Here is a 14,025-nt window from a genome sequence, read left to right as displayed (position 1 = left end):
CCACTGTTCACCCCCTGAAAAATACTCCTCGTGTGCAAAAGCAGGTATTCTGTGAGAGTACAAATACTTTCCCTGGTTTACCAAGAATGTGTGAGTGGAAACTAGCTAGTCTCCTGTCAGCCAAGTCCCACTTTTGTTGATCTCTCTCTGGTCTGTCCTCTGGATGACTGCAAGATTGTTTTCAACTTTCTGAAGATATGTCACATCTATTTCAGTAACACACAAGCAGAGAGAAACCTTGGACTTGTACTGTACATGGGCAATTCAACAGTAACCAAGTGATGCTGAGACTTCGATTTTTCACTTTGAAATGTATGTCTAACAAAACACATTGATTTGCAAAGTTAAACCATTGACTGCTGTGCTCAGATTGTTGCATGCGACTGGTTTATCTCGCTTAAAATGTTTTACCCATTTGCATTAACCAGGCTTGATTGGCTTCCTCATTGGAACGAAGCATGTCCCCCACCTCAGGAATGAACCAATACGAAAGAATAGGCCTCTAGGAAGGCATAGAACTATTGTGGAATCTTTAGAGGAGCAGTCATAGAATTTAACATGGGTGTTTGAGACAGTACATGTGATGTATGACAGTGCCCTAAGGTGTCACCACTGACGTCTTGCTAGAAAAGGGACGTGCTCTGACGATCTTCCAGCCCTTGTGCTGCCCCTTGTTAGTTCATGAAGCCCTTGAGAAGGCAACAAGAAGTCCTACTTCACGAGACATTTTGATTTATTAGGTTGTCAAGAGTAACAAAATGTACCACATGAGACAGCAGAGAATCGAATCCATAATATGTAGTCTCAAGCTTTTTTATGATTCACACACACTCTTCTGACTGCTTCCTCCTCCTGATGTCTGCGTAACTAACCAGTCAGTGTTGTCTGATTGCAGAGGTAACATCCCAACTCTAAACAGGTACAGTACACTTTCTTCTTCTTGCAGCCATTATGTAGACCTGTAGAAGCTGTAGACTAAAAAGTGGCATAGTCTACCGATCATCTGCAGGAAATGTAACTGAAAGCCGTAATGCCTGCTACCTTTTGTGTAAAGTGTATGTTGTGGCAGGACGAGGTAACGTTGGGCATTGGATGTGTTTGGCTATGCTGCTTGTTCTGTTAAGTGTTACTAGTTATCCCAAAAATGAATCAGGTTTTTAAAATTGGAGCTGAATCTGGTTATGGGTGCTGTATTAAATGAAAGGCAACAGCATGGCATAATGCAGCGTACTGGGAAGACTGAGTGTCTGTCTTACTGTCTGTATATTTCTGTGTGTGTATTGTAGGTGTGTAGAGTGCATTCGGAAAGTGTTCAGACCACTTCATTTTTTCTACATTTTTGTTATGTTACAGCTTTATTCAAAAATGTATTAAATGGTTGTTTTTCCCTCATCAATCTAGACTCAATACCCCATCATGACAAAGCAAAAACGGGTTTTTAGGGAATTTTGCTGACTTATGTAAATGTGATATTTCAGTTTTTTATTTTTTATATAAGTATTCAGACACTTTACTCAGTACTTTGTTGAAGCACCTTTAGCAGTGATTACAGCCTCTAGTCTTCTTGGGTATGAAGCTACAAGCTTGGCACACCTGTATTTGTGGAGTTTCTCCCATTCTTCTCTGCAGATCCTCTCAAGTTCTGTCAGGTTGGATGGGGAGCATCGCTGCACAGGTATTTCCAGGTTTCTCCAGAGATGTTCGATTTGGTTCAAGTCTGGGCTCTGGCTGGGCCACTCAAGGACATTCAGAGACTTGTCTCGAAGTCACTCCTGCTTTGTCTTGGCTGTGTGCTTAGGGTCGTTGTCCTGTTGGAAGGTGAACCGTCGCCCCCGTCTGAGGTCCTGAGCTCTCTGGAGCAGGTTTTCATCAAGGATCTCTGTATTTTGCTCCGTTCATCTTTCCCTCGATCCTGGCTAGTCTCCCAGTCCCTGCCCCTTGAAAACATCCCCACAGCATGATGCTGCCACCACCATGCTTCCTGCAGATGTGACGCTTGGCCAGATAATCTTATTTCTCATTGTCTGACTTCTTTAGGTGCCTTTTAGCAAACTCCATTCGGGCTGTAATTTTCCTTTTACTGAAGAGTGGCTTCTGTCTGGCCCCTAGACTATAAATGCCTGATTGGTGGAGTGCTGCAGAGATGGTTGTCCTTCTGGAAGGTTCTCCCATCTCCACAGAGGAACTCTGGAGCTCTGTCAGAGTGAGCATTGGGTTCTTGGTCACCTTTCTGACCAAGGTCCTTCTCTCCCGATTGCTCAGTTTACCCAGGCGTCCACCTCTAGGAAGAGTCTTGATCGTACTAAACTTCTTTCATTTAAGAAGGATGGAGGCCTCTGTGTTCTTGGGGACCTTCAATGCTGCAAGCATGTTTTGGTACCCTTTCCCAGATCTGTGCCTCGACACAATCCTGTCTCGGAGCTCTACGGACAATTCTTTCGACCTCGTGGCTTGGTTTTTGCTCTGACATGCACTGTCAACTGGGACTTTACAAGCATTTCTCTACACTCATCAATAACATCTGCTAACCATGTGTATGTGACGATAAAATTTGATTTGATAGAGGTGTGTGTGCCTTTCCAAATCATGTCCAATCAATTGAATTTACCACAGGTGGACTCCAATCAAGTTGTAGAAACATCTCAAGGATGATCAATGGAAACAGGATGCACCTGAGCTCAATTTCGAGTCTCATAGCAAAGGGTCTGAATACTTATGTAAATAATGTATTTCTGTTAAAAAATAAAAAATGTCATTATGGAGTATTGTGTGTAGATTGAACATTTTTTAATTTAATCCATTTTAGAATAAGGCTGCAACTTAACAAAATGATGAAAAAGGGAAGGGGTCTGAATACTTTCAGAATGCACTGTATACTTACTGTGTCTCTACATTGTTCTTCTCTGGAATTGGGGAGTCAAAAGATGTCGTACGTTACTATAATATTCTGTGACAATGTTCTCAAATATTTCTGTGTGAGATGTTTTGCCTTGTGCTAGCTGTGCTCTGAATGTGCTGCTTGCTGCTGTCCTGTCCTCTCAGGAGACTGTCTTCCCAGCCCCTGCCCCGTCTTCGGACTCGGGACATTAAGCCTGTGTCTGTGGACAGTAACAAACAGGACCCTAAAGCACAGGATGATAAAACAAAGGATGATGCTAAAACGGAGGAGAATAAACCTCCAGATACGGATGACTCTGTGGACAGGTTGGGCCCCATAGAGACTCTAGGCTATATAGCATTCTGTGGGCTAACTTCTTGGCCTCTCTAAAAGAGGACTTGGCCTCTGTGTGGATGGGAGAGGAGGACCTCTGAATACTAAAAACACCTGGTGGAACCATGGGTCTTTCTACTATGAATTTGGCCAAGGGAAAATGTACAATGCTTCCATGTTCACTAACATTATGCAGATATCTGCTCTTCTTTCACGTAATCTACCTCTTAGCATTTAAATACTGCTGCTGGGCTACTCCGTGAATACTACATCCAGATCTACAAGATGCCTATTTATTTATGTGTTCGGATCCTGGTTCACTGTTCTCTGTGAGAACACTGTGCTGTATGGAAGTGAATGAGGAGTCAGAATGTTCCTTCTGTCCCAGCAGCTGATCACAGATATAATAAATGCTGCTGTGGGATAGAACTGGTTGGTGAGGGGGCTCTTTTAAGGTGAACTCTCCTATGGGTCAGAGATGGGCTCTTCCCTGCTCTGGCCCAGCTCTGGGCTAGTGAGTGAATGTGTGTGCTGCAGGACCCCGGTCTAACGGCTGTCTGTTGTTGCCCCAGGATGTCGTTCTCGTCCAACCTGAACCACTACGGCATGATCCACGTGGGCAGCGTGAGTGACGTCCTCCTGGACACCTCTTTCACCCCACCCTGCCAGCGCATGGGAGCCATGGTCTCCTTCCGCTCCTTCCAGGAGTTCACCAGGTGAAGGCTGGGCTCTCTGACCTTTTTTTCAAATTCATTACATTATGACTTTTATTATTTTCCCATATTGGGAAATGGTGTTATTGAATTGGAGCTGGAATACTGAGATATTACCTTAAGTGTGTGTGTGGTGTCTAACCGTGATCCTTTCCTCTTCATCAGGAACATTAAAGATGTGATGAGCTGCTTCTGTGACTCTCCTCCTCCCAGCCCCACCTTCCCAGAGGGTGTGAACCCTGTGCTCTATGGAGAGGAGGAAACCAAGGTCAGTACTGTCTGCTAGTACTGATTCTGATGTGTATTGTAACACGACAGAGTATTGTGACTGAGAGAGCCCTTTGTTCAATGCATGGCATCAACGTAGAAGGACCTTCCTGTTCTTCGTATAGTCGCAATAGATACTTTCTCTCTGAATGATATGACTGATGTTTTGCCTGCATGCGTCTTGTGACCCAGAGTATCCAAGACGAGCCCATTCACATCCTCAACGTGGCCATCAAGACTGACAGTGACATCGATGACGACGGCCTGGCCGCCATGTTCCGGGAGTTCACCCAGACAAAGGTCAGATGTTCAGGATGAGCCTTTCAGGAAGTACACCTGGATGCCTCAGTCGCTTACACTTTCTCTTCCTGTGTCTTCTTCCCCCAGAAATCCCTGCTGTTTGAACATGGCATCCGCAGGCTGACCTTCCTGGTAGCTCAGAAGGTGAGCACTAGGACTCCCACTTCCCTACTCTGTCCTCGGTTCTCTAACCCACTCTTCCAATCACCGTCAACGATCTTATCTTAATCACAATGATGCACGTTGACTCTACAGACTTCCAGACGGCACGAGAGAGTCACGCGTTTAATTTGGAATGGCCTGTAATTTGACCGTCATTTGTATCTCAAATTTGGCTGTTTTGCTTGCTGTCTGTCTCTTCTCTCTTTTCTCTCTCCGTCTCCTTCTGTCCCTCTGTATCCATGTCTTGCCTTTGCTGTGGGGTTTGTGCTGACAGGATTTCAGGAAGGCAGTCAACTGTGAGGTGGACCAGAGGTTTCATGTGAGTAGTGGGAAGATGTGGATGATAACTGTGGAACAGTACAGTTTGTCTTCCTGTATTGTCAACCCTTTCCCTGGACCACTCGAAGTAGCTTTTCGTTGGATTCAGGCAGATAATGACGGCATTTGAGACTAAAGACATTTGGGTAAATGCCAGGTTCCCTTCTCTCTCCCTGGATCAGCCCTTTGAATGCTGCCCTTTCTTTTGACAAGAGAAGAACAGGCTCTGATGAGAGCTAATCACTGCCATTGGTGAGGCCCTCCTCCATATGTGGGTTTGTGTCTCATACAGTAGAGACTCAGTTCCTCTGAATCGCCCATCCTCTTCAGACCAGTGTATTCACACAATAAATCCTGTATTCGCTGTTATACTAACACCAAGTCAGACCTATATACAGGCTTGTAGTGGGCATTAGTGCCCCAGACTAATACACAACTGTCCTGTCATTATATACCGATTGAGTTGATGAGTGTGTTTGCAATTAGTCCGGTATTGTTTGGCCAAGTGGGGTGCGATCCTCAAAGCCAAACCTGACAATCAGGCTTCTAGCTTGAGCGTTCAGAAATACAAATCACTCCCTGTGAAAAAGAGAATGTTTTATTCATTAGATTAGCTGTCGCTGCTCCCCTGCTTCCTGTTGCTGTCTGTCATTATGTGAAAAGGCAGTTTGGGAGAATACACTGTAATTCCACCCTCAGACACCAGCACAAATGGGAAGAGATCAGGGCTGTTGAATGTTAAACAGGCGCTTCCTGATCACAGACCGATGCCATATAGTGTTCCTCCTCACTGTCACAGCAATTCACATAGCGCTCATCACAGCTCATTGAGGGGGGAAATGTAGAACTGTAGAAGGAAATGTAGCCACTTAGTGAGGTTAGAAGGTCATTCTATTCTCTAGAGGTCATGTCTATTTTCAGTCTAGCTGGTTCTGTAACTTAGTTGCAGCAGAGCAGGGATTCTTGAAATCCTGGACTCAAAGCCCTAACTCTCTCTCTGTCTGTATTAACCAGGAGACCTGGTAGGTTGACAACGTGTGTTCTTGCAGCATGTGGATCTGTTTGTGTAACTGTACTCTCTCTCTCTCCTCACCTGTCTGTCTTTCACACAGAGAGAGTTCCCCAAGTTCTTCACCTTCCGGTCCAGAGACAAGGTGAGTGTCTTCTTTGTGTCAATCTGAACACTGACTTTGTGAGCGACCATAAAATAACAGGTAATGGGCCTCCCAGGTGGCGCAGTGGTCTAAGGCACTGCATCGCAGTGTTAGCTGTGCCACCAGAGACTCTGGGTTCGAGCCCAGGCTCTGTCACAGCCGGTCGCGACCAGGAGTCCCATGGGGCGGCGCACAATTGGCCCAGCGTCGTCCAGGTTAGGGAGGGTTTGGCCGGCAGTGATATCCTTGTCTCAGTGCAGTGCACGCTGACCAGGTCGCTAGGTGTACGGTGTTTCCTCCGACACAGCTGGCTTCCGGGTTGGATGCGCGCTGTGTTAAGAAGCAGCTTGGTTGGGTTGTGTTTCGGAGGATGCATGGCTCTCGACCTTCGCCTCTCCCGAGTCCGTGCGGGAGTTGTAGCGATGAGACAAGACAGTAATTACTAACAATTGGATACCACGAAATTGGGGCGAAAAAGGGGTTACATTTTGTTGTTATTAAATAACAGCTGATGGTCTGCTCAGTGGTAGTGGTCAATGAACAGGTTCAATCCATCCCAAAAAGATAAGGGAATTCAAATTTGAAGTGCTAACACACAGACTGAATATATAACTTAGATGAAAGATGAGCCCAAGTGACCATGCTTCTCAATGTGTAGACTAGAGTTACAGCGGAAGAGTGTCAATTTCACATCATGGCAACAATAGAGGTGAGGCAATTTGAATAAGATGGTTGCAGAAAAAGTACCTTTCCTCTTTCCTTGCTCACCCCTTAGTTGGCACTGAAAGTCACTCCATTATGATCAATGATGGCTCTTCCCCTGCCTAGGCCCCTGATAGTCTCACTACAATGGCACCACCAAAACTCATTACCGTAATTAACTATTTAATTATGTCCCCCATTTAAGAGAAATGACACCCATTAGCAGTCTGCGATTGCTTTTGATTTCATTTACTTAATGCAGTGTATGGCTGGCGGGCACCCTCTAGTCTCATACAAACCCAATGCTCCTGAAACAGCTAATTGGATGATGGTAGGCCTTGAGGAAAATGCATTCCCATTCCTTGAACCCTCAATTGGTTGTTGTGACAGTATCTTGCTGTGTGTGACGGTGTCTTGCTGTATATCTGATTGTCCCCCTGTGTGTCTAGTTTGAGGAGGACAGGATCTACCGTCACTTGGAGCCAGCGCTGGCCTTCCAGCTGGAGCTCAACCGCATGCGTAACTTTGCCCTGACCGCCATCCCCTGTGCCAACCACAAGATGCACCTTTACCTGGGCGCTGCCCGCGTGGAGGTGGGAACAGAGGTCACCGACTACCGCTTCTTTGTCCGGGCAATCATCCGTCACTCAGACCTGGTCACCAAGGTGAGGGCGATAGTGATACACGACTTAAATGCCTGTGTGTGTGTGTGATTAATACACCTGTTCTATTTGTGTGTGAAAACGTGCCCCTCTCTGACCTCTGCTCCTGTCCTGTGTCTTATCTCCAGGAGGCGTCTTTTGAGTACCTCCACAACGAGGCAGAGCGTCTGCTGCTGGAGGCCATGGACGAGCTGGAGGTGGCCTTCAACAACACCACCGTACGCACCGACTGCAACCACATCTTCCTCAACTTTGTCCCCACCGTCATCATGGACCCCTCCAAGGTCAGTGGCAGCACACCCAAGACCTGTACATACACTGTTCACGTGTACATTGCGTTTATCCATGTTTGTTCACTGTACATGTAGTGATGCGTTTTGGTGCTGTGTGTGTGTTTTTTTATATGCTTCATTCGTAACCTCTGTGTGCACATGCTCAGATTGAGGAGTCTGTGCGTTCCATGGTGATGCGTTACGGCAGTAGGCTGTGGAAGCTCCGGGTGCTCCAGGCTGAGCTGAAGATCAACATCCGGCTGACGCCCACGGGCAAACAGATCCCCATCCGCCTGTTCCTCACCAACGAGTCAGGCTACTACCTGGACATCAGCCTGTACAAGGAGGTCACCGACTCCCGTACGGGACAGTTGGGGCCTAAAGACCGACAGGTGGGGCACTCGCACGTCTTTCATCCCCCGCGGCCCACACTCCCAAGCAATCACAGGCAGGGGAAACAGCCTCACACTGAACCCTCAGCTCCCAGAATGCACGTTAATGGGCACCTCCTGGTTCATGCTCAAATATTTGGAAGTTTAGTTAAGAAATAAATGACATGCCATCTGTGGATCAGTCAGTCTACTGCGTAAAGTGGAGCTGAGTGTTCTGTAAGTTGTCTGCCCAGCCTCTAGCCTGTTGGACAAGACTAGCAGTGATCATGGTATTTTTATGTAGGAGAACAGGTACGTTGCATCCATCTATATATCATCCCATTCCATTGCTATACCAGGGTAAAGGTTCCATGAGTCATACAGTCATTGGCAGAAAGCATATGCAGGCAGCTAAGAATAGTAGAAAATAATGCCCCAACTACTACGGTGGAGGAATAATGAACTGTAACGTTTCCCATTAGTTTTTCTGGGCAGGTGCCATATTCGCTGTATGATGTTGAATATGAGAGAAGAGCTGGTTGATGGCGCTGAGTTGAGTGAGGCTCCGTTGCATTGTCCTCAACCTTATTCATCAACACTTAGCACAGGCGTGGACAGGCCCATTCTTACCTTGTTCTCATGGGCCCTTTGACATGTCTCAGTAGCCAGATGTGTGAGATGAACTCCTTATTTTATTCTAAAAGGACTTTATTGTGTGAAGCACAAGAGAAACAGTGTTCTCATTCTGAGGAGTCCATATCTCTCTAATGTGATGACACGGCTCAGGTTGCCAGGTCTGGTCAAAGGACCTAGTCAGACGGAACAACTGATAGGGATGGTAAAGAACATGACTTCATGTTCTCCTATTGCAGATAGAACTCCATCCACAGCTCCGGTCAGCGCTGTCACCCCTTTCTGTTTCTTGGAATAGGCTCCATGGCGGATATCTGTCTTCGTTCCATTACATATCACGTCCTGTGTTCTGTGTAGATATGTGTGGCAGCTAGTGTCTGTGTGTGGTGAGTGACTCTTATGTCCTCTCTCCTTCAGATCATGTTCCAGGCGTATGGGGACAAGCAGGGACCTCTGCATGGCATGCTCATCAACACCCCCTATGTGACCAAGGACCTGCTGCAATCCAAACGCTTTCAGGCGCAGTCCCTGGGCACTACTTACGTCTACGACTTCCCTGAGATGGTCAGACAGGTATGGACCTCGACACAACAGCTCAGTGGTCACAGTTGCTGGTGTACATAATAACATACTATCATGTTTGAGGTCAACTGCATGTAAATCAAGGAAGTTAATTGTAACGTTTCCCATTTTTGTTTTTGAAATTCAATGCATGAAATGAAGGTCTCACAAAGTGAAATAAATAAGGGGACATTTCCAATTTATAAATACAAATGTCTCCCCTGAATTTTAAATGGAATTGATGTCAATCCTGCATGTTATCACTCTACATTAGAGGTCTGCGCAGGACTGATTTAATCATCCTGCGCAAAAATAACTTATGAGATAGATTAAATTACCAGAGATTCACATGGCCCTTATATTGTATTACTGGGCTATATCAGCCAACATGCTAGATGTAGTTTGAAGAGAGCAGAGTTGGAGAAACTTGTACTTTCTCTTGAGCTATTATTATAGGCTACCTTTTAGGAGTGGGGAGATTTTCAGACGGTGACAAATATGGGTGATCAATATTTATTACTAGGCAATGTAGTAAACTATAGCCTAATTTATATGTAGGAAGTACATTTCCTTGAGAAGATAACTGCCCCGTGCTTCTCCGGTCATGCATAGGCTATAGCCTACTTTGTTTAATTGAGCCCACACGCGTACCTGATCTCGCACGTATGGCTACTGAACTGGAAGCAGCAACAATGATGCGAGTTCATACTTGCACTTTGTCTTGGGCTATGTTTTGCATACAGGATGTAGCCTTCCTTTTAGGAGAATTGCATGCGCAGCGCTCGCTCACCATGGTAGCCTTTTCACCCATGATCACATTCTTTGATTGCACCTCGACTCACGTTGGTCGAGCGGCCTCCTTCTTTCCATGATCAATATTTATTCACACATTACTGGTGAACTATAGTCGAATCATATTGAGTTTCCTTGGGAAGATAACTGCCACTTTCCCATTTGGGCAGCCGACTGTATTTCATTGAGACTTGCATCGCCCAACTAGGACAGAAGAGGTTAACTTAACTTCAAGCAGCAAATTCTGAGAGTGTGTGAGTAATGTCACAAAGATGTACTTTTAATACAGTAGGTAGGCTAATGCATACAAAGCAGAAAGATGACCGTTTCCAAATAATCTGAGAGACAACAAAAATATTTTCATTCCAAAGTTACCTGTCTGACCGGCCGCTCCCAACCGCAGCATGAAAAATGACGACCGCGCCGCAATGACAACCGCGCCGCAATGATCTCTGTCGGGGCACTGTTCTACAGTAAGCGTGTTATACTGAGAGTGAGCAGCAGTCTCTTGACTCCTCTTTCTGGTTCCTCTTTCCTCCAGGCTCTAAAGAAGCTGTGGCAGTCCACTCAAACCTTCGCCCACCTGCCCAAATGCCCTCTGCCCTCTGAGCTGCTCACCTTCACAGAGCTGGTCCTGGACCCACAGGGACAGCTGGTGCAGATGAACCGTCTACCAGGAGGGAACGAGGTGAGGAGTAACTCCTTTAAACTTGCAGTTCCATTTCTGATCTGTAGGTGTCTCTGTGTTTCTTTGGCAGGATTGTTCAGTAGCTGTTTGCCAGGAATTGTCTCTATACATATGTAAATGCAAAGAAGAGTAATGCCTCTGCTTTGTTTGTTGAGTTTGTCTCATCCCCACTACATACATGAATATGTTTACCTGTGTATGTCCCTCTAGATTGGCATGGTGGCCTGGCGGATGACGCTCAGGACCCCAGAGTACCCGGCAGGGCGTGAGATCATTGTGATCAGTAATGACATCACACATAAGATTGGTTCGTTTGGGCCGCAGGAGGACCTGCTGTTCCTGCAGGCCTCTGAGATGTCCAGGGAGAGTGGCATCCCTCGTATCTACATCTCTGCCAACAGCGGTGCCCGCATCGGCCTGGCAGAGGAGATCAGACATATGTTCCATGTGGCCTGGCAGGACATGGCAGACCCCTACAAGGTCAGCTGGCAGAATAGGGAATGGGGGTGTAGCTGTTCTGTTGAAGAATTGGAGATTATTTGTAGGGGTCAGTTGGAATTGGAGATTATTTGTGTTGTAGGACTCTGTTAGCAGATGTCTCTGCCCATGTACACTACACAACCAAAAGTATGTGGACACCACTAGATGTTGGAACATTGCTGCAGGGACTTGCTTCCAATCAGCCTCAAGAGCATTAGTGAGGTTGGTCATTGATGTTGGGCGATTAGGCCTGGCTCGCAGTCGCTCCAAGTCGTTCCAATTCATCCCAAAGGTGTTCGTTGAGGTCAGGGCTCTCTGTAAGCCAGTCAAGTTCTTCAACATCGATCTCGACAAAGCATTTCTGTTTGGACCTCGCTTTGTGCACGGGGGCGTTGTCATGCTGGAACAGGAAAGGGCCTTTCCCCAAACTGTTGCCACAAAGTTGTATGCTGTAGCGTTAAGATTTCCCTTCACTGGAACTAAGGGGCCTAGCCCGAACCATGAAAAACAGCCCTCGGCGGTCCCGCTCTGTGAGCTTCTGTGGCCTACCACTTCGCGGCTGAGCCGTTGTTGCTCCTAGACGTTTCCACTTCACAATAACAGCACTTACAGTTCACCGGGACAGCTCTAGCAGGGCAGAAATGTGACGAACTGACTTGTTGGAAAGGTGGCATCCAATGACAGTGCCACGTTGAAAGGCACTGAGCTCTTCAGTAAGGCCATCCTACTGCCAATGTTTGTCTATGGAGATTGCATGGCTGCATGCTCGATTTTATATACCTGTCAGCGACGGTGTGGCTGAAATAGCCGAATCCACAAATTTGATGGGGTGTCCACAAACTTTTGGTCATGTAGTGTATGCATGTCCCTCGCAGACTGCTAAATCAGTCTTTGTTTCTCCACAGGGATTCAAGTACTTGTACTTGACCCCTCAGGACTACAAGAAAGTGTCTGCCCTAAATTCTGTTTACTGTGAACACATAGAGGACAAGGGAGAGTCCAGGTGAGTCCAGACATTACCCCTCAGCCATATTATTATTCACTGTCACCCTATTCAATACAGATAATACATCCAGCTCACTGGCCAGCGGAGAAAGTGTGAAACTACAACCTGTAAGAGAATCAATGGGCTGTGCATGAATACACATGAAAAGCCCCTCGGACAATGGGAGAAGGGGGATGGAGTGATGAGGTGTTATGTGTCTGACAGAGCCTTTCCTTGTTCAGGTACAAGATCACTGACATCATCGGGAAAGATGACGGTCTGGGGGTGGAGAACCTGAAGGGCTCCGGGATGATCGCAGGAGAGTCCTCTCTGGCCTACGACGAGGTCATCACCATGAACCTGGTACGCACCGACGCACTGGATGTACCGACACACACATGCACACCTAAACACACAACTACTTACGGTCTGTCATGTTACTACTTAAGTGCTATTCTTACAAGGCGGAGGATGGCAGATGTAAGAATGGGTTTACCCGGATCACTGACATGCACTTGACTAGGGGTTTCCTAAGCAGGCTGTGTGTGCTTCTCTCTCCAGGTGACGTGTAGAGCCATAGGCATCGGAGCCTACCTGGTCAGGCTGGGTCAGAGAACCATTCAGGTGGAGAACTCCCACATCATTCTCACTGGTGCTGGAGCTCTCAACAAGGTAAGAGCCAGCATCACTCCCCTTTCCTGGTTGTACCTCATGGCACACGAAACTCTCACTGAAATACTGAGAGCTATTCTGCTAGGATGTAGCGTTCCAATGCGGCCTCTGGGCAGGGACATTAGCTCTTTGTCTTTTTCCATAAGAGGTCAGCTGCAGCACTCACTATCGTCACTAACAACAAGACTACACATTATTAAATGAACCATCTATAAAACAGATACAGTGAGTGTCTTTTAATACTCTTTTAATTGTCCTGTTGTTTTTTTTGAAGAGGAGGAGACATGTTAATGTGTTTTTGCACTGTGCTCCGTCGTCTGTGACCCAAGTAGATTGTTCCTGAGTTCATGCAATTAACGCTTCTGCATTTTAATCTGGAATTTCACTGTTAATATGTAATAGTTGGTCATGCCATTTATTTTGCAGTTAATTTGAGGAAGAGGCCAAAGTGGTGTGTGTATATATTTGTGTTGTACTGTAGAGATGGCCATAGGATATATCCCTTAAGAGTGAACAATAAAACGGACAGCTCCCTCTTAACTAGGAGGCGGAAAGACGGTGTCACGTCTGAATCGAAGAATAGAAATTATAATGGTGTTTTCTGATCCTCTTTCTCTCACGCTGTGTACATTTTTCCGGCTCAGTGATCAGGCCCTCCACTCCCCTCGCCTCTCCCCTCCTCTCATCTCCCCAGTCATACTGCTGCAGCTCCTGGTGGGATAATAGAAAGAGAAGCGTCAAGTTGTTATTTGCATAGAAATGGCAGTGTGACGCCTGAGGCTGCTGCTGGGGAGAGGGACATCCATATCATTTGTCTCCAATCAGAATGAAAAGTTTTGCTGAGGCAGATTTTTTTTCTCTCTCTCGGTGCTCCACGGGCACTGACTACCCACCGCTTCCTCTCTCCCTCCGTCTCTCCTCCTCTCCCTCCGTCTCTCCTCCTCTCCCTCCGTCTCTCCTCCTCTCCCTCCGTCTCTCCTCCTCTCCCTCCGTCTCTCCTCCTCTCCCTCCGTCTCTCCTCCTCTCCCTCCGTCTCTCCTCCTCTCCCTCCGTCTCTCCGTCTCTCCTCCTCTCCCTCCGTC

The 14,025-nt window shown here is 46.7% G+C and overlaps 1 protein-coding gene across 12 annotated transcripts in view; it reads left to right on the top strand.

The window, feature by feature from the left end:
• Positions 1 to 14,025, top strand: part of LOC129868818 (acetyl-CoA carboxylase) — a 44,023-nt gene that overhangs the window by 17,640 nt on the left and 12,358 nt on the right. For 3 of the 12 annotated variants that reach the window (XM_055943081.1, XM_055943080.1, XM_055943079.1), the window contains exons 25-41: positions 896 to 919; positions 3,043 to 3,204; positions 3,784 to 3,927; positions 4,090 to 4,192; positions 4,384 to 4,491; positions 4,579 to 4,635; positions 4,928 to 4,972; positions 6,084 to 6,125; positions 7,277 to 7,492; positions 7,618 to 7,773; positions 7,929 to 8,153; positions 9,183 to 9,338; positions 10,660 to 10,806; positions 11,017 to 11,286; positions 12,192 to 12,289; positions 12,514 to 12,634; positions 12,833 to 12,943. In XM_055943081.1, the coding sequence (XP_055799056.1) occupies positions 896 to 919; positions 3,043 to 3,204; positions 3,784 to 3,927; positions 4,090 to 4,192; positions 4,384 to 4,491; positions 4,579 to 4,635; positions 4,928 to 4,972; positions 6,084 to 6,125; positions 7,277 to 7,492; positions 7,618 to 7,773; positions 7,929 to 8,153; positions 9,183 to 9,338; positions 10,660 to 10,806; positions 11,017 to 11,286; positions 12,192 to 12,289; positions 12,514 to 12,634; positions 12,833 to 12,943 (2,185 nt within the window). Of the gene's footprint in view, positions 1 to 895; positions 920 to 3,042; positions 3,928 to 4,089; positions 4,193 to 4,383; positions 4,492 to 4,578; positions 4,636 to 4,927; positions 4,973 to 6,083; positions 6,126 to 7,276; positions 7,493 to 7,617; positions 7,774 to 7,928; positions 8,154 to 9,182; positions 9,339 to 10,659; positions 10,807 to 11,016; positions 11,287 to 12,191; positions 12,290 to 12,513; positions 12,635 to 12,832; positions 12,944 to 14,025 lie in introns of those variants that run through there. The other 9 variants (XM_055943084.1, XM_055943083.1, XM_055943086.1 and 6 more) reach the window with 6 other exon arrangements.

The sequence above is a fragment of the Salvelinus fontinalis genome, chromosome 13, assembly GCF_029448725.1.
Source record: "Salvelinus fontinalis isolate EN_2023a chromosome 13, ASM2944872v1, whole genome shotgun sequence".
In the NCBI taxonomy this organism is placed as follows: domain Eukaryota; kingdom Metazoa; phylum Chordata; class Actinopteri; order Salmoniformes; family Salmonidae; genus Salvelinus; species Salvelinus fontinalis.
Note: the sequence above shows the minus strand (reverse complement) of the source record. Positions and strands in the feature narration are given on the sequence as shown.